At 33.4% G+C, this 22,860-nt stretch overlaps 1 protein-coding gene and 1 pseudogene across 4 annotated transcripts; both read right to left on the reverse strand.

Moving 5' to 3' along the window:
- Positions 1-212: 212 nt before the first annotated feature.
- LOC133291931 (probable 2-oxoglutarate-dependent dioxygenase AOP1) lies at positions 213-3,108 on the reverse strand (annotated as a pseudogene).
- LOC133291866 (transcriptional corepressor LEUNIG) lies at positions 2,845-15,026 on the reverse strand. 4 transcript variants are annotated; one of them, XM_061490193.1, is made up of 18 exons: positions 14,791-15,026; positions 14,311-14,408; positions 14,072-14,181; positions 12,312-12,686; positions 12,132-12,220; positions 10,333-10,411; positions 10,177-10,252; positions 9,935-9,984; positions 9,189-9,503; positions 8,851-9,051; positions 7,330-7,560; positions 7,099-7,243; positions 6,549-6,658; positions 6,200-6,349; positions 5,186-5,341; positions 4,868-4,984; positions 3,706-3,912; positions 2,845-3,263 (listed from the first exon to the last, which is right to left on the reverse strand). In XM_061490193.1, exons 1-18 carry the CDS (start codon positions 14,820-14,822, stop codon positions 3,120-3,122), a joined length of 2,685 nt encoding a protein of 894 aa, XP_061346177.1. In that variant the 5' UTR covers positions 14,823-15,026; the 3' UTR covers positions 2,845-3,119. The 4 variants fall into 4 exon arrangements, with proteins under 4 accessions (XP_061346177.1, XP_061346178.1, XP_061346176.1 ...); XM_061490194.1 differs by having other exon boundaries at positions 7,099-7,216; positions 7,330-7,575; XM_061490192.1 differs by having other exon boundaries at positions 7,330-7,575.
- Between the last annotated feature and the right edge of the window lie 7,834 nt (positions 15,027-22,860).

Raw genomic sequence — 22,860 nt, forward strand, 5'->3', positions numbered from 1 at the left:
ATGTATAAATAAATATTTAATTCATCCTTCTTTAGATTTCTCTTATTTTTTGGATTTCCTATAAAATGAATAAAAAGAAGTTTGTAATTGATGTTGAATGCACATTAAAATCAGTCCAATTATTCTGTATTACTTGAAGGGAGTCCTACAGCAACCCCTTATAAGTCCTTGCACTCTATACATACACAAGACATGCATCATAAGTACTGCGATCAAAGCCCTGCAAATTCCTCAAGTACATTTTCTTTCTGAGTTGAAATATAGTAATAGATGTATGCCCCATAATTGAATGGCCTGTAACGGAGAGGAACCTTAATGAGTAATGACCACCTCGTCCTTTGGCACTACAAAAAGCGCAAACGAGTACCTCTCTTTATCTCCACTCATAACCACTCTTGAGTGTGGTTGCATGACGCCTCCCATTGCTCCATGCCTATTCATTAGTTATCATCATAATTATAATTATTTAATAAATTAATAAATCCATAAGATTTGTTGGGTTTAGTATGCTCTTTTCACTTAAGCCCAATAGCTTTAGTGAGAGTGAGTCCAAAATCTAATTTTAACCCATGAAGCTTAGGGTTAGTTTTAGATTGAGTAGGATATATAAACTTTTTTTTCTCTCTGCTGTCTCTTCGGGTTACAGACATCAGAAACACACCAAATAGGCAGAAGTTCATCATCTGAACAGTTGCCCACACGACCCCCCTGATCCCCTTGAGTCAGACGGGAAGATCAACCGTAGAGCGAAATTGCGACCGTTCGAGATGCGTTGCTGCTAGATCGTGGGGCTTGAGAAGGAAAACTGAACGTGAGAAATTGTCACGCTCGCTACTTCACCCCAAGTAATCAAAGCGATGTCTTTATTCTTCATCACATCGTTACGATGAGCTTCCGCGTTTCTGATCTAATGATATACATTCATTAATTATAAGTAGCTACACACTAGGCACTAACTAGTATATGATGTAGAAAGTGGAACATCAATTAATATCTACACTTCCATTTATATGTACATACCTTTAATATATCACCAACAATGACCACAAAGCCATCTTGGGTTATATTTAATTGAATCCATTTGCCTGTACCCTGGACTTCATTTTGGAATAGAATGGTTAAGGCGCTTTTGTGTGAGCTACAAGGGCAGTCTCCGAGCCATTGTTACTTTCAGGAACTTTGTACTTGATCAACCTTAAACTGCTAGTGCCCTTTCATGTTTTTCAATGTCTGAAGTGTAATGCTTCGGAAGGCCATAACCATCCACAATCATCTTCATGATAAGGAAACTCAGTTCTAGCTTCTTTGAGCTCATCGACTTCAATGTCTCGCTGCATTCATCATCCCCAAGGAAAATAATTTAAAAGAAGAATACATGTATGTACTAGTTAATAGTAGTTATTTCTCCACCATAGTTATTGATTTATTGTAATGGTCCCATGTTCAGTTTTTGGAATACGTACTCCAATGTGTTTTTAGTTATATTTATTGAATTCTAAATATATATATGGAAAGTGACAATGAGTGCCGGCCATCGTATATTAAATGTCAAAACTACGTTTGAACCTCAAGCATTTATTTGATGGACAGAATTCATACTTAAAAGAAAAATTAAATCATGTTTTTAAGAGTTTTTTTTATTCATGCTTATATAAATTTTATTTTATTTTATATGGATTGATCATAAAAAAATAAGATTAGAAATTAATCAATCTTACACAAAAATTAAGTTACCTGTAAAAATATAATATGAAAAGTGATATAAAAAAATTTGATGAAAGTAATGTATAACAAACATTATTCTATTTAAATCTAGAAAGAAACCCTTCCTATTCTATTATAATTCAAAGGTGAATACACTTTTACTTAACCACTTTATAAACGATAAAAAAAATTCAACTATTGTATATAATTTTATATATTTTAAATGTGCATATGTCGGAATATAAATACACTTAACTTATAGTATTTTTATTTGTTATGAGCATATACGTTACAATGTACTTCGATTGATAAGCTATAGTTTTTATTAGTTACTTTTTTTTATTTTCAATTTTCCATAGCGAACATTTCAAAATAGGGTGGGAATGAGAATTTAAATGGTTTTCCTCAATTTTCTATTTGTATCCATTTAAACAAGAGTTTAACTTTGATAAATTGGCAGTATAAAACTTTTTAGAGGAAGGTTATGTTTACAATTTTTTTTTACAATCTCTTACGACTATATCTTAACACCGTTGATTTCTGCCGATCAACGGTTATCATTTATTATGAATTAATAATTAATTAATGAGTTTAATTTGCAAAAATCATGACCATTGATTGACAAAAATTAACAGTATTAAAATATAGTTGTAAAAGGTTGTAAAAAATTTTTATAAGTATAACCTTCCTCAACTTTTTATACTATTGTACTAAAAAAAATAATTGATACATTATTGTACTAAATTAATACTTATGCAATGCACAACATGATTTAAAAAGTAATTAGTATATAATAAATAAATAAAAATTAATAGTTCATTTTACATGATTCATTTAGTTGTGTTTTTTTAGATACAAAAAATTACTTCTTAAAGCTGAATTCATATTCCATAAAATTAAAATTAAAATTTAGATTAAGTAATAAAGGAATTTGTTTTGTCCCCATAATCACAAGTTTCGAATTCGAATCCTAATAATAATAAAAAAAAAAAGGATCGTGTGAGAGTCATTATCAATATGGATCCAACAAAAACCAAAAACCAAACCGAATTAGTTGTCTAGTCAAGACTCGAGTAGACATGTAGGTTCAAAGAGAGAAATGGCAGCAAAAGCAAAAACCAAATGTATTGAAAACAGAAAATAAAAAACAGGCCCCATGCCATGAGTTTCATGAAGCATACAACTACCGAGTAACTAAAGGGGAAAGAAAAACGTACAGCAAACTATAATAACCAGTCCATGATACAAGAACATAAATAAATATCCAAGTTAAGTTTTAAATAGAAGATGGGACGACAGTTTAGGGAAGACAACATTACAAAGGTTAGTAGCTAAAGTTACATAGAAAAAGGGTAAATAAACTACAAACATGTGTCATCAACACTGACAAAGACCTTACTCCATTGCCAGAATCGTCACTTCCAGAGCTTGATAAACTTGTCATGACTGGCAGAAGCAACCAAACCATGTACACTTGAAACAGCCAACGCAGTAATAAGACCATCATGAGCAGGCAGTGTCATTGTCTTGTTCTCGTTCATGTTCCACAGCTCCAATGACTACACAGCATTTACTAAGTGTAAGAAGCCAAAATTACAATAGTATGGATCACATTTACTCTCCACTCATCCAGGATAACATACAACCACAAGATCATAGCCCCATTAGCAGCCACATCATTATAACAAATACAATCTACTTTCTTTATGTATTATCAAAGTAACTTTCATAATCAAATAACTTTTATTCTGTATATTTCAAAAACATCTTTATCATCCATCATACTCAGGGACACATGTGCATAAGGTGCTCATAAAAAGGTTCCCCACTCCTTTTTGATAAAGCTTGAGACTCACAAAAACCCCTTTGTTACAAAACCCTATTCTTTGTGTCCTAAATGCCATATTAGGGGGCAAAGATGACAAACACAACCAAAATATTCACCAATATCAAAAAGGAAAAAAAAAAATTAAAAATTCAACAAAAAGAATGTAGACTTGCCTGGTAACAGCCAACGACCAGTAATGAAGGGTAAGTTGGGTGGAAAACACATGAGTGAAACTTATTGCCGTTACAGCTGAGCTCATGAACACATTCCCCTTCACTCCCTGTTCCAAGGTTCCAAACCCTGACAGAGTCCTCACTCACAGATGCCAGCGACTCTCCAGACGGGTCCCAACACACAGAATGTATTGGTTTTGTGTGTGCCTACAATCATAGGACAACATTCCAATGAAGAAAGTCAATCATCCACTTGGGACAGTATCAAAACAATTAACTAAATGAGGAACGTAAAACTGGCAGAAATCACCTAGACAATGAACATACAAGCTCCAATGATGTTAATTGTCAGGTTATATAAATACACTGTTGTCAGAGGGGTTTGGTTTTTATAGCAACTACGACTAATGTTTCTTTCCTTAACTTTCCTCCAGCAAAGACAGATAAATTGGCAGTTTGTTTAGAGGCTGGGAGCAAATGCAGGTGAAATCATCATTGAAACAACATTATAATTCTTATAACGTGAGAGCATATCTTGGCTAGACTCATCAACTAAGGCTACAACTCCATAATCAGCATTTTTCACAAGCAAGAAACTCAATCTTAGTCTTGAAGAGCAACACGAAGACAAGGTAAAATTACCACTGTCAGGATGATGAAAAAAATAGCAACGAATATATGGTAATAATAGACAATTGTGCCAGATCATATAGTAAACAGATACTTTGCGACAGTCACAAAAATTATAAATTATAACCAAATGGGTAGCTATCAACCCCCTCATCTATTAAAATTGTGTCTCCACAATTATGAACAAGCCCAAATATATAAAACAAGGATTTAATAAATTCGCAAAATTAATGAAGGCAGAAAATGGCTTAAATATAGGCATCCGATTCATTACATAGAAAATTTTATATGCGCATATCTTTTGGCCATCTTGTAATATGTTATCACTAAGACAAGAAATGATCCAAGTTACTCTCCTGACTAAAAACAACATTCAGTATAAATTTCAAGTTTAATTCTGAACCTCTAAATATAACCAGATAAGATAAAAGTGCAAAACTCACTAACTCTGACTCAAGCAGAATTCCAAACCTCTCATTGAAGGCATTTATTTTACCTCCAACGGAGAAAATAAAAAATTAAGCAAACCAACCTTTAATGAATATCGGCATGCTTGAGTCTCCACATCAAGTATAGACACTATGTTATCTGCAGCTGCAGCAAGGTATCTCCCTAGACGAGGTTGAAATCTCATCTGGGCAGTGCCACCCTAATCAGCAAGAAAATTGTCAGTTAGCGGATTTAAATGAATACATCATCAAATTAATACAAAAGCTACTACAGAAATTTTATTTTGCACAACAAAAAGGGCATCGTATTACCCAAGTTCCAGCAAAGGGTTGGACCCACTGTGTAAGTCTTGGTAGCTGAGATATGCATATAAATAAGATAATAATGACTAAAATTCTACCTTGGAGACTCTAGCACAACTGCCATTGTTTATGCTCCAATATCGTATCTCACCATCACTATCACAGGAGCAGATCAGGTCATCTTTATTTGGGTGAAAATCTAGAGACATAACAGATGCAGAATGTCCCGTAAAGGTGCGAAGTGAATAACCAGGCTGCATAGTAATTACAAATTCAGTTAAAGCAGAATACCAAGTAGAAAAAAACACAATTCACCAACTTCTAAACAAAGCCAAACAAACTATCCAAAACTGCAATCATTAACAACATCCCAACAAATAAATAGACCTAATGTTCACATCTACATAAAATAACAGGAAAACTTTTTCCGAGCCTTATACAACTATAATAAAAACAATACTAAACATTTATCTAGCAATCAGAAAATTATGCATAGATCACATGATTTTTAGAAAAAGACAATTAGAACATTAGAACTCATGGTGGAACTCAACATCTATGTTGAACACAATACAATCTCTATAAACTTCTAATTGCTAGTAACAGTAAATACTACAAACAATACGAATTCCTTAAGCTTCTAAAGCACTACTCTTGCACCATGAAAGAAAAAAATATAACCTTTTTGCATAACAGTCTTTGAATAATCAAATTTTTCATTACAACTCACCATGAGGACCATAGCATTATAGAATAGTAAAACCGCATCTAGGAACTCATACACCAGGAAACACAGCCATTAAACAAAAACATATCTTGAGGCATAATATACTTCAAACTCAAAACTTAGTAGTTATTATGATATTATGCTACTGTTTATAATTTCAAATAAAACAAGCACATCAATAAGTTGTACTATCTCACTATCTACATATTTTCAGTGAAAGATGGCCACCTACACATCTCTATAACTTCGTGGTGTGGCACACTTCAAGGCATGGCAAATATTAATATTTGCAACATGCAAAGTCAAGTTACTTCAACCCTTTATTTCGAAACAATTTCTCTAAGGTGTATACTATCACAGTAAAACAGCAAAGGAATCTACTAACATTGTCAACATCCCAAACCCTGACAGTTTTGTCAAATGAAGATGTTGCCAGACGAGGTATGTTTGGACTGAAACGGACATCAGTGATCAAAGCTGAATGCTCTTCAAGAGTAGCTTTTTGCTTTAGAGAATCTGTGTACCATAGAACAGCCTGCATTACAAAACAATCAGGAGGGAAACGTCATATTGTTCCATATCTGAATAGAAAAAAAAAAAAAAAAAAAAATGCTTTTTTTGTTTTTCAATATCGTTCAAGCAGGACAGCTGCACAAGTTTACAGCTAATTTCAGGTGGTTGAACAAAGAAAGTACTAAATAAATATGCTTATCAAGAACAATGCTTTCACTGACCTTTTTGTCATGGCCACCACTTGCAAGCAATTTCCCATCAGATGAGAAATGGCAACAAGAAACTTTGCTTGTGCTTGCACGTACAGAATTTACATCAGAAAATGTGAACCCTGAAAACAAAACAAACTCATTCATTTAGCTTCTGACTTCTGAGTCATTGCTTCTTTGTGCAAGTCAAGGAATTAAAGAGTGACATTACAGATCCACATATAAAAGAGAACAAAGCACACCTCTTCTAAATTCTAAAACCCACATACATTTATCAAAAGGAAAAAAAAGGAATTGCACATTACATAATAAACATTCTAGAGTGTATTTGAGAAAAAAACAAAAGAGATATCACATGAATCATTAATTGTTGATTTCGGTTTAAGTCAAGATTCGTATTTTATTGTAATTCACCATTAACATAACAAGTTATCTATTCAAAGAAAAGAATGCAATCTTTTTGCATTGGAGGGAAAATTAGACATACACATAGACTTGAGAAACTCTTTTGCAAGGATGATGCCAGAATATTATGATCAATAAAAAATGGTGTTTACTGCACCTTTGCTTACATCCATACAACGACCAACAGTATCTCTAGGGTCTGTATCATCATGGGATAAAAAAGACTCAACATTTTCATCTAGAGATCCATCCTCCACAAAGCGATCCACATCAGCCTGCAATTCAAGATCCTTATCACCCCACTGCCAAAATGGAATGGCAATGAGTCTACACGCAAGGAACTAAATCATTCCTTCCATCAATTGAAATGCACGGAAAAGCCACTCACCAACTGGTTTGACGGTGATGTAAGAGTTCCAGTGCCATCAGTGCCAAACATCATTAGAGGCTTTGAAGAACTGCCACTATGAGGCAAAGCAGGCATTGATATCACATCTCCAGGCGTGTGAGTTGAGGGAGTCGAGGGAGCTGAACTTGGCGATGGGCCTGTCGTATTTGCAGTTCCAGAACTATTGGCAGGACCTGAAGAAGATACAGGCTGCTTTCTCTTTCTCCCAATCTGGTTTTTTGAAACCTTGAAGTGCATTCAGAAAACCATGTTAGGAACCTTTTTCATACTCTTCGTAAGGTACATAAATCAGAAGTCTGTCAAATTCAGGGATAGAATGCATAACCATGTGTTTAATAGAAATAATTGTCAAAATATTCTGCCAAGACATTGGCATTTTTTCAATATATACAGTTAACACTTACAAAGAAACAAACAAGTAGTTGAAGTTATGATTTCCACATTGTTAAGTGCGGAAAATAAATAAATGCATAATAAATAGCCTCTTCATTTGTAGCTTTGACAAATGGATCATCACATATCTGTTCAGAAGGGTTCAAAGAAATAAGTAAAAATCTTTTCCAACTACTCAGTTTTAGAAGTTGAGGTTAAGGAGATTATATTTTGCAATACTTGAACTCAAAACCAGTGAAGAATACAAGGAAATAAATTCGCCATCCCTTATTCCAAACTGCTTCCCACCATATAAATTCTCAAAAGTCAGAATCATAACACAAATCAGTTGCAATGTCCAAAATTATAAAAACATAATAACAGTAAAACTAAATTTATGAGGAGACCAACCCTGAAAAGGAAGATATGCAAACAGCTATATAGACAGGAACAGACATAAGAGGATTAAAAAGGAAGTTAAATCTTGATGTGACTATGTTAGGCATGAGGCCCAGCCACGACAGAATGTTGAGTGTAGGACCTGGAAGATTTGTTCCTGAAGGAATAAAAAATAAGAGTCCAGACGCTAGTTAGTTATAGTAGTTAGGAAAGTTAGGATCAAAGAGGATTTATATAGGCAGGAAGTGTAGAGGATGATTGGTCAGGTTGGAATAATAGTATGTGTGACTGATATTTCTCAGTGTAAGGGTATTACCCTTGTAGAGAGGTCTTCTCCTTGTATTCTTTCTCTCTCTCCAAAACAGAATAACAGACTCCATCTCTCTGGGTTTTTTTTTTTCCTCTCCCAACCATACATTCTGCAACCCCTATTCTATTTTCAAACGGATACCTATCAGACTACTAGTTTTAGGCAAGGAAATTTTTAATCATGCAACTGAACGTCAGAGCTTACAATTTACAGAAAGATAAATGGCTACTTCAATATACTTTAGAAAATAACCTGATTGTGAAGAATAGAAATTCGCTAGCCATATTTGTCAATAATTTCACATTCTTTTAAAAGTCAGAAGAAATATATTGCCCAATGATTCCATACGCAATAAGGACCCAAGAAACGAAGTATTGCTCGAATAAGCGTGTGATATCGGCAACTATAAAAGGACTGACCTGATCATTTCCCCTAAATGAGTTTGACATGCTACCATCCACAGTGACACTGCCACCACCTCCCCCTACTTTATCTTGCTGATGCATGCTATGATTTGATGTCTGGGATTGCGGATTCGAAAGAGCATGCTGCTGAAGTTGCTGTTGTTGTGCATTGGTGCTTGACTGTTGATGTTGCTGCTGTAACTGAGCCAGTTTCAACTACACATACAAAAGCTTTCAGGGGATGGATATCATGAAACTTTTCCTAAATATAAGAAAATTATAAATAAAACAGTTTAACAAATTACATAAGAACTATACTCAAGATAGAAATATAATTAAAAGAAAACTACCACCTTCATTAGAATATCTGTATCTCCACGAGGAAAAGGAGGGCCACCACCTTGAAGAGGTGATCCAACATTTGATACCACATCACCAACAGTATTTGAAAGACCATCCTTATTTAGGCCCCCCATATTCCTATTACTCAAAAGCATTCTGAGTCTTCTACTTTCTTCACTGGCAGATGGTGATGCCAAATTTTGCTGTGCAAGCAAAAGCTGTTGCTGATGCTGAGGTGTCAACATTTGAAGTTGATGAAAAGGCTGAGGAGCCTGTATGAAAGGTTTTTGTTGCTGGAGTAGACCAGAGCGTAGTTGCTCGAAACCCTAACAAAGGATAGAAAAGGCTTAATAGTGAAACTTAATTACTGAATTGATCAGTCTCAACAATTAAAGATGCTGCGATGAAAAAAAAACTCAGTAGGATGATTGATAGAGACTTCAGAGAAGAGGCCACCATTTCTAGAAGATGATGGAGGTTTCGTAGGGTCAACAAATACAAGCAAAGGTGAGCTACATCTGCCACTTGGGCACAACTCAAGTAGCAAGGATGGTACAAGATTAGGTTAGAGGTTCATATGCTATGTACATCGTGAGAGAGAGGAGGGCCACATCCTCATATCACTCTCTGCAAAGAAGACTACAGAACACAGCAATTTTGAAGGATATATGATATGACATCAGATTAAGATAACATAATATATCCACCAGGAGAATAACATTAATTAAAATAAATATAAAATAAAAAGATTACTCACTGTGAGTGGCCACCCTTTCAGAGTCAAATTGTTGTCACCTTGATTTGATCCTAACACAAGAAAATCTCGTTTACTCCATTTATGTGCAAGGATAATAATAAGAAGTCATGGAAAATTTAAAATTAGATCTACATCCAACCATGAACAAACTACAAGAAAAAAAAAAATCAAACTCCATCACCTGCAGCAAACCAGTTACCAAATAACATAAATCAGTAAGGGGGAAAATGATGGGAAAATACCAGGAATTGCTATCAAGGATCCTTCAGGACCCGCAGCTCTGGGATTTAAGATGGGATTAATCTCACTCTTAATATCCTGATTCAAAGAGGCAATCAGGAAAAACAGCTGATAAGAAATATAGGAAGTAATGAGATTACTTAAGAAAAAAGGTATACCATAGTAGACCCTGGTAATTGCTGGCTACGAGCTTGAACTTGTGGAGACATCCCACCAGCAGCACCGTGCAAAACTTGCCTGAAATCAAGAAATTTGGTGCTAACAAAGTCAAGACCTTTAACTACAAAGAATGCTGGATGCTAAGACAACTGAACCCAAAATACTTCTTTTTTAGTAAGGAGCAGATGAACATTGATTCTTCAAAGGCAGGACGTCCAGAAAAGACTAGAGGATAAAAAGATCATCTTTTTGTTTCACATTAATAAAGTAAGCTTCATATCATAGTGTTGAGATATATAGTCTCACATTGGTTGTATGAGCAACTAATGTGGAGTTTATAAGGCCTTGGGCACTCCCACCCTTTGAGCTAGCTTTTGGGGTGGTGTCTCCCAAGGTTCTTTACATGGTATCAGAGCCTCGCCGCCCCCCACTTTCTCTTGTGGAATTTCTTAGCGCAGGTAGGCTGGGCCTGTTGCATCATCCACTCTTCAAGCTCAATAGGCTCTTGTATGAGGGGGCGTGTTGAGATATATAGTCCCACATTGGTTGTATGAGCAACTAATGTGGAGTTTATAAGGTCTTGGGCACTCCCACCCTTTGAGCTAGCTTTTGGGGTGGTGTATCCCAAGGTTCTTTACAATTGTATAATATTTGTACAAGAGTTCTCTATTTAAAGAGACTAAAAAACCTAATGGGCTAAGCCCAAATACACTTATAGAGTATTATAAGTATTACAAAATAATAATAAAATAATTCTATTATTTACAATACTCCCCCTCAAGCTGAGGAATGGATATTTATCATTCCCAGCTTGGTAGTAAGTTCTTGAAATCTATCATTAGGAAGACCCTTGGTTAAGACATCAGCCAATTGACGACCAGAAGGAATATATCGAGTAGTGATCAGTCCACTGTCTAATTTCTCTTTAATGAAGTGGCGATCAATCTCAATATGTTTGGTTCGATCAGGTTGAACTGGATTGTTGGCTATACAAATAGCTAACTTGTTATCACAAAGTAACTTCATAGATCCTTCATATCTCACCTTGAGATCATCTAGAATGATTTTCAGCCATAATAACTCACAGATACCTTGAGTCATAGCTCGAAATTCTGCTTCTGCACTTGATCTAGCAACCACATTTTGCTTTTTACTTCTCCATGTTATAAGATTTCCACAAAGAAAATACAATAGCCCGAAGTAGACCGTCGATCAATCACAGATCCAACATAATCGGCGTCTGTATAAACTTCTAAGGATAAGTTTCCTCCTCTCTGGAACAATAGTCCTCTACCTGGTGTGCCTTTCAGATATTGGAGAATTCTGTCCACAGCTCGCAAGTGTTTCTCCCTCGGATCATGCATAAATTGACTAACAACACTAACTGCATAAGCTAGATCAGGTCTGGTATCAGAGCCTCGTGTCCTGGGTTCAAATCTCGCCGCCCCCCACTTTCTTTCCGGTGGAATTTCTTTCTTCGCACAGGTAGGTAGGCCTGTGCATTGTCCACTCTTCAAGCCCAATGGGCTCTCGTGTGAGGGAGCGTGTTAAGATATATAGTCCCACATTGGTTATATGGGCAACTAATGTAGGGTTTATAAGACCTTGGGCACTCTCACCCTTTGAGCTAACTATTGGGGTGGTGTATCCTAAGGTTCTTTACACATAGTATTTCATATCAAACTTAAATTAGCTAAGCCAGAGACTAATTAAGAACAACTACCTTGAATCTCCAGAACGACTAAAAACAATACGCAATAAAAGCTAAAAAAATTTAAATAGAGAGAGAGAGAATCACCCCGAAGGCTGGCCAGTAGCTGCAGCTGATTTCAATATTGAGGCATGATTTGAGTCCAAGAGTTGACCCATGTTCTCACCAAATCTTTGCTGTATAATATACCAAAATAAAGCAATGAACATATGTGTCATAAAAACAGCAGTTCATCTTATAGTAAGATATAACGTGAACATCCCCTACCTTCATTGCCGCATCATCCAAAGAATCCCTCTGAAGGGGCAATTTTAACCTCTCTTCATACATCTTTGTTGCCAGTGCATTTGCAGTTCCAGGGTTTCCAACTAACCCATTTGCACTACCATTTAAGAGATGAGCCCTATCCCTACTTTGCTGTTGTTGTGGTGGTGGTTGTTGTTGCTGTTGTTGTGGCTGCTGTTGCTGTTGTTGTTGCTGCTGTTGCTGCTGCTGCTGCTGCGCATGCCTCTGCAACAGAAGCTGTTGCATCTGCATGTGTTGCTGCTGCTGTTGTTGCTGCTGTGACTGCTGGGGCTGTGACTGTTGCTGTTGCTGCTGTTGTTGCTGCTGCTGTTGCTCCCTTGCCTTAATTAATTGGGTCTGCAAATGGAGTTTCACAAACCATAAACTTAAAGTAGTACCTCAGTATCATTTTCTCTTATCTTAGAAATTCTTCCGTGATATTATAGATTCCAGTATGCCATTTCGCAAGAACAGCAAAGATAATAGATGATTAGCTATAGATACCTGAAGAAGTTATCCAAACTGAAATGGTTGGGTACTTCTTAGTTATTACTCGGTTAAAACAATATAGTCTATAATTTCTACAGTTTAATAAAGCGACCAAAGCAGCCCAGTTTGGACCAATTTGCCTGTTTAGCACCACACTAAGGCGCAAAGGCCCCTCACAAAACTTATGAAGAGACATAAACTGATCATGATACATTAAAAAGGAATCTGGAGATGAAAAGGAAATGTAAGTTCTCATCACAAATAGGAGAAATATCATTAACCTAGCCAGGCAAGTGAATTTATAACAGGTTGAGACACATCATAGAACTAGAGACTCATCAAGTACACAAATAATCACAGGCTCAAACGAGAGATTGTAGTGTCAAATTATACTGCAAGTCACAGCAACCTGGAAATAAAGATTAAACATCTTTCAACAATATTCAACATCCGCGTCACCTTCATCCCAGACTAGTTGGGATCAGCATTCAATGAACCCAAATAAAAGTAAGAACAGATTGAGGGAAAAGAAATAATAAACAAGAAAATTATTATATATGTATATATGTATATATAATAAAAAAAATTAATAAATAAATAAACATAGAAAAAATCTATCCCTCCACAAAGCTAATAGCTTTCCCCCGCTCTGCCCTAAGACAAACTGTTCGCCAATCTATTTCTCATTCATTAAGTCTTGTTTAATTAATTTTCCCCAAGTAAGTTTAGATTGACCTCTTCCTTTCTTTATGTCAGCTCTCAGCTTATGTTCTTTTTTTTTTGGTAATCACTCTCAGCTTATGTTCTTAACCGAGCATCTAGGAGTCTGCAAAAATATGCCCAATCCATCTCGATCCATGTTCTCTCGTCATTTCTTTCACGGTATTACTCCATTTTTTTGTCAAATATCTTTATTTATCATCTTTTAACAATATTATTGAATAAAATCCGATTCTAAAGAAAAGATCCTAACTTTCCTTATAAGCTAAACTATACAAAGAAAGCAAAGAACAGCTAACCGAATCAGCAATTAGATAAGAGGTGCAATAAGGTTAGCTAGAGAGACTGAAAAGTTATACTCAAAGGAATGCATAAAGTTATACAAGAAAAGGTATAGTTCGACTTTTTCAACAGCCAGTCACATTCAATTCAAAATGTGACTATGTCACAATACTGCTTTTTCTTTGCTGAATTTCTAGCACCCTCATTCTACTCAAATTTAGCATGAAAGAAGGTTGCATATTCAACCCAACCTCAATATAAGATGCGGCAACCTCTGAGTGCTTCTCATTAGTCCTGGCAATAAATATGTCCCAGAAAACCGACCACCACTCGAACAAAAAACCACCAGGGGCATCAATAGCTGCAATCCCATATTGCCATCGCCAATAAATAAATAAAATGGACAAAACCAAAATGGAAGTACAATAAAGATGCCAGCGTTAAATCCAGCTTCTTTCTTTAATAAGATCGAAGTTTTAAGGCAACTCACCAACAGGGTCCGAAGATACTTTTCCTTCAGCTTGAAAAGCCTGAGCAGAAGCCTTCAAATCCCTCTTTACTAGGTAATCATGGATGTAAACATCTAACCTAAAAGCTCACAGAGGAATAACAGGTTGCATCAGCTAAGTAAACAGGGAGAGGGAAAGATTGCAACTTTACATCGACCATTTCACAAAACAGACAACAAAAATCCGGTGAACAACTACAGAAAATCGAAGTTCAGCGGCAAAAATTAGCAATATCTAATAAAATCCAGTAAAGTTGCAAGGAACTACAAACCCTAAGAGATACCTAACAAAATAAAAAAAATGGTACTTTTACTATACGAAATAAAGTACAAAACTGAACCACGAATCGGGAAAAACCCATAACCCAAATCAGCAAAGGAAAGGGAAAAACAATTTAAGCATGACCCAAAAAAACTCATGCAGAAAAAGTGATACAGAAAAAGAAAAAGATTGAAACTTGCATCTTATCAGCTTCCCAGTTGGTCTGAGACATGGTTGTGGAACAAAAAGATGAGTCTCTGTAGAAGATAATACTGAGGGGTTTTGGATGAATGAGTTGGGTGTTGTGAAACCCAGAAGCAGGAGCGGAATTTTCTTGCTACAGCTGCGACAGAAGCATTAGACAAGAATGGAAAAAGGGACTGTGGATAGACAATGATGCAAAATAGAAAGGAGAAGAAGAAAATCCGATGGATCAACAGAAACAGCAACAACGCCTCTATATTCTAGGTAACATTTTGGAGAGAAAAATATTATTTATACGTTTTATTACAATAAAATTAAATTTATTCACGTTTGATTATTTATATACTTTTGAATAAAAGAGATTATACTTATTACATCTCTTTCCTTACAAGTTAACAACCTATTACAATAAGTGGCGGAGCCACGAATTTGTAAATGTTAAAATTTGAAAATTCAATCAAATAATTTTTTTGGCTCAGGTCGTAATGCTGGCTCTGTCACTGTTTACAATGTCAATTTAATAATTATAATTTTTTAGATCATATTTATTAATTAATTATTAATTTTTAATAAAATAATTATTAAATTGATAAAAATCAATTATTAATATTTATTTATAAATAAAAATAAATTATAAATATGACCTCTCTTCTTTAATTATAAAATAAAAGAATTTGTTTCTTGAGATTTTAAAATTTAACTTTTGAATTATGTAATATTATCTTGATGATTATGTACGCTACATTTTGGATAAAAATATATTTATAAATATATAATTCTATAGTTCACATTCATTAATATTTTGAGATATATATATATATATATATATATATATATATATATATATATTCAGTTTTATTTTTCTTGTATCACATAAGAGAAATCATATTTCCGATTCTTACTTCGATTTCAGTATTCTATTTTTTTTTTAAAAGTAAAGTGGATCTCACCATTTGTTCCATGTGTAAGAGACAAGATTTCTCTTACGTGGCATAAGAAGAATAAAACTCATATACATTATATGTTAAAGGTGAAATTGAATAAAAAATTAATTTATTTATCCTTATGTATTAGATTATAAACAACTTTTTTGAGAATAGTTGAAAAATAAAGATTTTAAAATATATTTTTTAGAAAATAACACATGTCAATTTTTATTTTTTTATTATAAAAATATTTTTTAAAAAAATATATATGTTTTTATAATTTATGTTTTTTATTCTACTTGAATCAATTATACATTTTCATTACAATCTTGATTTTTTTTTATAATTTTAATAACAAATTGCATTATTGTTAATGAAAATAGTAAATTATAAAATTATAAACAAAAAATCAAGATTGTAATGAAAATGGTAAATTATAAATATTAATCATAGATTGAAGTGACAAGAAATTTATCCATATTAATTAAAATCAAAAGTTTCGAGTTTGTAATTTTTATTTTTTTAAAGTGGGGTTAGATACCTGTATTTTAATAGAGTCAAGAAAGACCGTCCAATCTTTTTAAAGATTTTTGAAAAAAAAAATTATATATCATCCATCAACAAAATTCTTATATCAAACTGCAGGATTTGAAGTCATGTCTTTATGAAACATTGATCAAACCCATGATGCTTAACTTTGTTGACTAATTTTCATTTTTTACAACCGACACTCTTCTTTAGTTCTTTTATTAGAGCATAACTCTAATCTCGCTTGCTTGAAACAAAACTTAACAAGTTTGTAAAATTTATAAAATATCTTGTTTACTCTCGTACTGAAAATTAAAGAAGAGGTTATATTCACCATCAATTAAACTTATTACTTTTTACTATTTTTTTTGTAACTGTCGACTTAATCAAATACACGCTTGTCATTTGATATAATTTTTTCTCTCTCTTCCATCATTTACTCTTTCTCTCAACTTCTTCTTTCAATCATGTTTTAGATTTTCAGAAAAAATATTTATATAGTTACTGTATATAAATTATCTGTATTTATTCTCAAAACGATATTATTTTGATATTAAAATATTAAAAAATTAAATTATAAAAACTATTATAACTCCAACCACAGAAAAAATGAATAGTTAATTTTTACTATCTAATGGTTATAGAAAAGGTGATAAGAAATGATAAAATTAATTGATAATAAATATAACATTTCTCAAATATTAAACGAAGATGAAGCATAATCTGTGCCTAACTTGAAATGCCAACAAAGAGTTTACCCAAAAAAAAAATGCCAATGAAGAAAGAGCCGTAGTACCATGCTTCAAAAAATTTCTCCTATTTCAGGTTCAGTTGCAAACAAAACTAAACTTTTTGCGTTATCTTGAAAATCATTGGGACAAAGTGTTTAGATTCAAAAGAACCAAAACTTTGCCTTAAAAAAAAAGCTTTTGGAATCAATTACAGAATACACATATACAAAAGAACAATTTGGGACAATCATTAATTTTACACGATTGGGGAAATAAAATAGCAATATGCTACTGTACTCAGTTTATTTTCTGTAATACCACAATTGAATTATTGAATTTATCAAGACACATTTTATCACGTGAAGTTAATTGTGTCAATTGGACTAGTCTTCTTGATTGAGCAAATTTAATTCACATGAATCTACCATGTGGCAAAATGTTTGTAATGTTAAAGTCTTATACTATTGAAATCATTTGATCCAGTCATCAGGACTCACGTCCTTTTACCACGTGATAAAAGGTGTCTTGTTAAGTCTAATAATTAAATTTTAAGAGTGACGGGATGGAAAAATAATTTTTCAGGTATGACATTCTCACATTTATTATCTCAACATGTGACACTTTAATTGTTATCCAACTAACATACTCAAATTTCGATTACATCAATCAAAATCCGAAGACTTCCTTTCTCTATTCTTCATAAAAAAATAAATAAAAAAATGCCAAATTTTGACAAATTCAGTGTTCATATGCTTATGATTTTTTTGCTGGATTCGTCTGAGGAAAGTGTTAGGCCTTCGTTGTTAACTCGATTAAGGGCAGAGAATTTTAGAAATTGACATCATATTTTTTTTTCATATAGTTTTTTTTTCTGTAATCTTTTTTATATATCAATAAGGATGAAATTGTCATTTTAATTTTTAATATCATTGTAATACTGAAATTTGAACTTATAACTTTATATAAATTATTCAAATTCTTCATCACTAAACTAATGAGATAATTATATTTTTTTTTTAAAGAGTTTAGTGTTTCTTTTTGTCACACAGGAAATCTACTCATAAAATATCGCTTCAGAATTTGAAAAGAAATTTTTTAGAATGTTTTGAGATAATTAAAGTCATGAGGGATAAACAAAATTCTTACAATATTCTACGTATTTTTTCTTTAAATCCCAATATAATAACGTTTTATGGTTGTTAGATAAAACTTTACGTGAGAAATATTTTTTAATAATAATTAATGAGATATGATATTCTACTTACTTTCTTTTTATTTACCTTATCTACTAATCTTTAATATCATTATATTAAAATCTAAAAAGGAGAGCAAAAAATGAAATTTTGATCAAACGATATTAAAGATGACCTTACCTACTAATCTTTAATATCATTATATCAGAATCTCAAAAGAGGAGAAAAAAATAAGATTCTGATCAAATGATATTAAAGATAAATAATTAAGGTAGGTAATATATATATAGGTTTTTTGACCCTTTTGCCTCTCATTAATTAATTAATAACCAGTTTGCCCCTTCCCCGAAACTATCCACCATCCTGCCCCCATTTAATCGATCAAGTTGAATTTATAGTTGATTAAATTGACAAAATACAGGAAATAAGAACCCCGAAATTTAATCGACTACAAATGCATCTTGATCGATTAAATTTCGGGGAGATTTAATCGACTAAACATATTGTTTAGTCGATTAAATTGCGCAGGATCAGTTTTCTAAAACCCTCTCATTCTGCAAAGGGGGTTATTTTCAAACCCTAATCGATTAAGAGCCCCCAAAATACCATCTATTCAAGAACCCACTGAATCCACCCCTTGTTGTCCCATTGCACCATCATTGGTTTACTCCTTGTGAAACTGACATTGTAGGTAACGTTTTGCCACTTGCATTGTGTTTTAAGTTTTGGTTAATTTTTTTTTCTCCTTTGCATGATATTGATTCTGTTTTTTTTTTTTAATGGTAGAACGTTGTTTGAGTTTTTGTGGCTTTATGTTATGGTCAGGGTGTTGATCTTGATGTGAGGGGTAGGGTTATGGTTGTTGTTTTATGGTAGGGTTATGGTTTCGGTTGGAGGTTAGGGTTAGGGTCTCTGTTTTTACTTTAGGGACAGGGTTAGGGTTTTTGTTTTATTTTAGGGTGAGGGTTTAGATTTTGATATTGATTTTTGAATTTTTTTTGATATTGTTATTGTCCAATTGATTTTTGTTATTGTTATTGTCCGAGTTATTGATATTGTTTCCACTTGCATTGTAGGTACGCTTGTTAAAATGGCTGGCCATAGAAGATCAAGATATGTCGAAAGTGAGAGACGCACGAAGCAACGACAAGATCAGCCGTCTTCGTCAAGGCCAAAAGACGAAGAGCCTGCTACTGTCAACCTCCCATTTGGATACTTGTTTGAGAATGATCCCTCGGTTCATGATACATTTGTATGTGACTATGTGAACCGACCTTTATGTCCTCCGAAATCATTGGATACAACATTTTTTAACGCGGAGGGATTTGACACTGTGGAGATGTTGGAGGCAACACAACTTAGGGCTTTGGCTGAGATGTTGTGTCCGTATTCAGAGCTGATGGTGCGGGCCTTCTACCCTAACCTCAGCTATATACAAGGTGAGTTGAGGTCGAGGGTCTGTGGGGTGGATATCATCATGACGACTCTGGTATGGTTGGAGTTACTGGGCTATGACTTTGATTTTGCGCAGACTGTTGAGTATGGCGCAGATAGCAGTGTAACACTTCCTGGATATTCCCGAGGTGATGCCGTGGAGGACGCCAGGAGGCCTGATATCGGACGTGGGCGGAACATTCACTACACGGTGGGGCTGCTTAGTGTAAAGTCTTGTATACTACATTATGTCATCGCCCACATTTTGTTTCCGCGAGCTTTCAATCATTCTAGGGTTTTGGAACATGACATTCCTATCATGTGGGCTATCCGACATAGTGTTATGGTGAACTAGAGGCACTATATCTGTTGGTTTATGTTTAAGGCCAAACATAAGGGTGCACTTCCATTTGCTTGTCTGGTACAGAGGATATTGATTCACTTTGGTGTTCCCATGGATATTGGTTCATTTAAAACTTTAATTTACTATCTTACCACTGCTAACAGGGTCAACACGAAGTGGTGGCATAACCTGGGAACTTAGGTTTTCTGAGTTTGTGTCAGCGTCAAAATTTCCCTCTACGTCCGTATCTGTGGTGTCACCTAGCGGAATAACACTCTCAGGTTCACCGTCGTCATCACTGTCCATATCCTCCTCATGCTCATCCTCGTCTATTTCACTCAGTGTTATCTGACTTAAGACAGGTGTAGGTGCAGATAAACCGACGACTCTGTCTTCTTGACTCTGATTTCTTTCATGCATAGGTGCAGATGAAGACTGACCACAGTCCATTTCAACAAATATCTCAATAAAATTTTGAAATTTTTGGTCAACAGTTGCATCTATGACACATTCCACATCTTCATCGTCACATATATCGTTACCAATGTAGAATATAGCATCCTTACCAACAGTAGACTCTACCCTGCGATCATCCGTTGAACGCATTGGCTGCCTTGTAGCCCCAATTTTTGGTGAATTCTTCCCTTCAGCTTATTGTACGTAGTGCCCCGTTTGATTTTCAACATTTTCGTCTTTCCTTCAAATTGAACACCATTGGTGCCTTCATAATGCTTTCCATCATAGTATATCATTGTAACATACATGTTTGGATTTGAGCTCATCTTTCACACGAATTTGGGAGTAGGGTTCGGATTCTTGGGGCAACAAATGAGAATATAAGTGGAATGACAATGATTTCACAATATTAAGGGTTTACAGATGGTGTGATGCAATGTAATCATGATTAGAAGGATAAGAGATGACAAACAAGAGATATAGTGGGTTACAAAACGAAAATATTTCAAATGAGATCGAGAAATAGCTGCATATAGGGTTTTCTGCCCAATTTAATCGACTAAATAATATGTTTAGTCGATTAAATCTCCCCGAAATTTAATCGATCAAGATGCATTTGTAGTCGATTAAATTTCGGGGTTCTTATTTCCTGTATTTTGTCAATTTAATCGACTACAAATTCAACTTGATCGATTAAATGGGGGCAGGATGGTGGATAGTTTTGGGGAGGGACAAATTGGTTATTAATTAATTAATGAGGGGCAAAAGGGCCAAAAAGTCTATATATATATATATAAAATAATGGGAAATATTAATCTACACACTAAAAAAGATATAGGTCCCACTTAATTTTTTTTTCTCTTTTCCTGTGCAATGGGACCCACATAAAATTGTGAGCGCAACATGAGATAAATATCTCCTGTCGCATAAGAAAATATAATCCCTAAAATAATATATCCATGATTAATTAAAAGAGGATGGTACTGCTTTGTAGTGTGAGAAAATTTTGAAAAGTAACGAGTATAGTTCTTTTTACATTTAAAATAAGATAAATGAAGGTTTCATTGTCCTAAAAAAAGTTAATTATTTATTCAATAGAATAATTAATTAATTTATTCAATAGTATAATTAATTTACCTTTAAATTATTTCAATATTTCATATTTTATGTTAAAACAGTGTGTATATGTGAGAAATTGAATTTCAAAAAATACAATTAATTATCTTTTTGTAAATAAATTAATTCAAACTTTTTTACTATTTAATTATATATTGTTAAGAGATTAATTTTTTGACTTTTATAATTGTTTAGAAAATCTATCTCTTTTAATTAAATTTTTATTATTATCTTTTAAAAATATTCTCTCAAACGAACTTTAATTTTTTTATACTAGCATATTTCTTTTGAAAAAGATAATTGTTGAGCAATTTTTTTATTTAATCTGACCGCCTAATGAGAGAATTTAAATTTATATTTACATCCTTATTTGAAAATTTAAAACTGTATCGTCCCGTGGTAACAAATTCAATATATATTTTGAATTAATTTGTTTTATGTTGTATGAAATAATGTATTTCCTACACACATAAAAGTGTAAGGCCCATATGAGTTCATGTGAAAAAAAGAGAGATAAAAAAATATAAATCTCATATATTTTTATGAGTTTATGAGATAAATTTATGTCTTATAATATGATAAACACTAATCTCTATATATTTTGGTAATAAAATGAATTTTATTTCTAGCATAACCCTTTATCTTTTTCTTTTTTTTAAAGAAAAACATCCTTTATCCTGCTTTAATTATAGAATAACATGTCCATTAGCGTCGAAATAACTGAGCATAGTCATAACGTATAAGTAATTTTATTTTATTTTTTAAAGGATAAGACTCGAGTCTTGAAAAAATACTTGAGAAATTGTATCACTTTAGTGTTTTGAAAAAACAATTTTATACATGTTACCAAAAAAAAAATTATACCTAAATAATATAAGCTAAGAAATATGAAAAATAAAATAAAGAGTGTTAAAGAATACACATTTTTCCCAAAAAAGAAAAGAAGAAAGAAATAGCATGTCCATCATTATTATATTTTCATTCAACCGAACAGAAAATTGGAAGCTTTTCTCTGACAGGATGCAGATATCATAATGGCGTTCCTCCATTAAATTACAGATCTATCCCTTAAATCCTGTCAATTTTTCGTACGAGGCCATCACTTTTTAGTTAAATTACTAAAATACCCTGAGAATGGTTAATAATAAATTTGGTTTCACACTTTCACATTCCATAGTTTAATTTAATGAATTTTTTTTTTTTTTTTTGTTAGAGAAATTTTGTTTCTGTCACAGTCATTAAAGAGTAAGTGAATCTTATTATAATAAAAAAAGAAAAAAAATTAATGAGATTCACTTACATTTTATGTGAAAGAAACAGAAAAATAAAAGATTAAATC

This window comes from Gastrolobium bilobum, unplaced genomic scaffold, assembly GCF_033153095.1.
Source record: "Gastrolobium bilobum isolate Gb01-03AN ecotype WA unplaced genomic scaffold, APGP_CSIRO_Gbil_v1 utg8480, whole genome shotgun sequence".
Classification (NCBI taxonomy): Eukaryota; Viridiplantae; Streptophyta; class Magnoliopsida; order Fabales; family Fabaceae; genus Gastrolobium; species Gastrolobium bilobum.

Excerpts from the sequence above, each read along its gene's own strand:
- LOC133291866 (XM_061490192.1), bottom strand. The coding sequence starts at position 14,822 with ATGTCTCAGACCAACTGGGAAGCTGATAAGAT. Across the intron at positions 14,409-14,790 it reads AACTGGGAAGCTGATAAGAT|GTTAGATGTTTACATCCATG; the intron begins GCAAGTTTCAAT and ends GTGAGCTTTTAG. Across the intron at positions 10,412-12,131 it reads GCTACTGGCCAGCCTTCGGG|GCAAGTTTTGCACGGTGCTG; the intron begins GTGATTCTCTCT and ends TCTTGATTTCAG.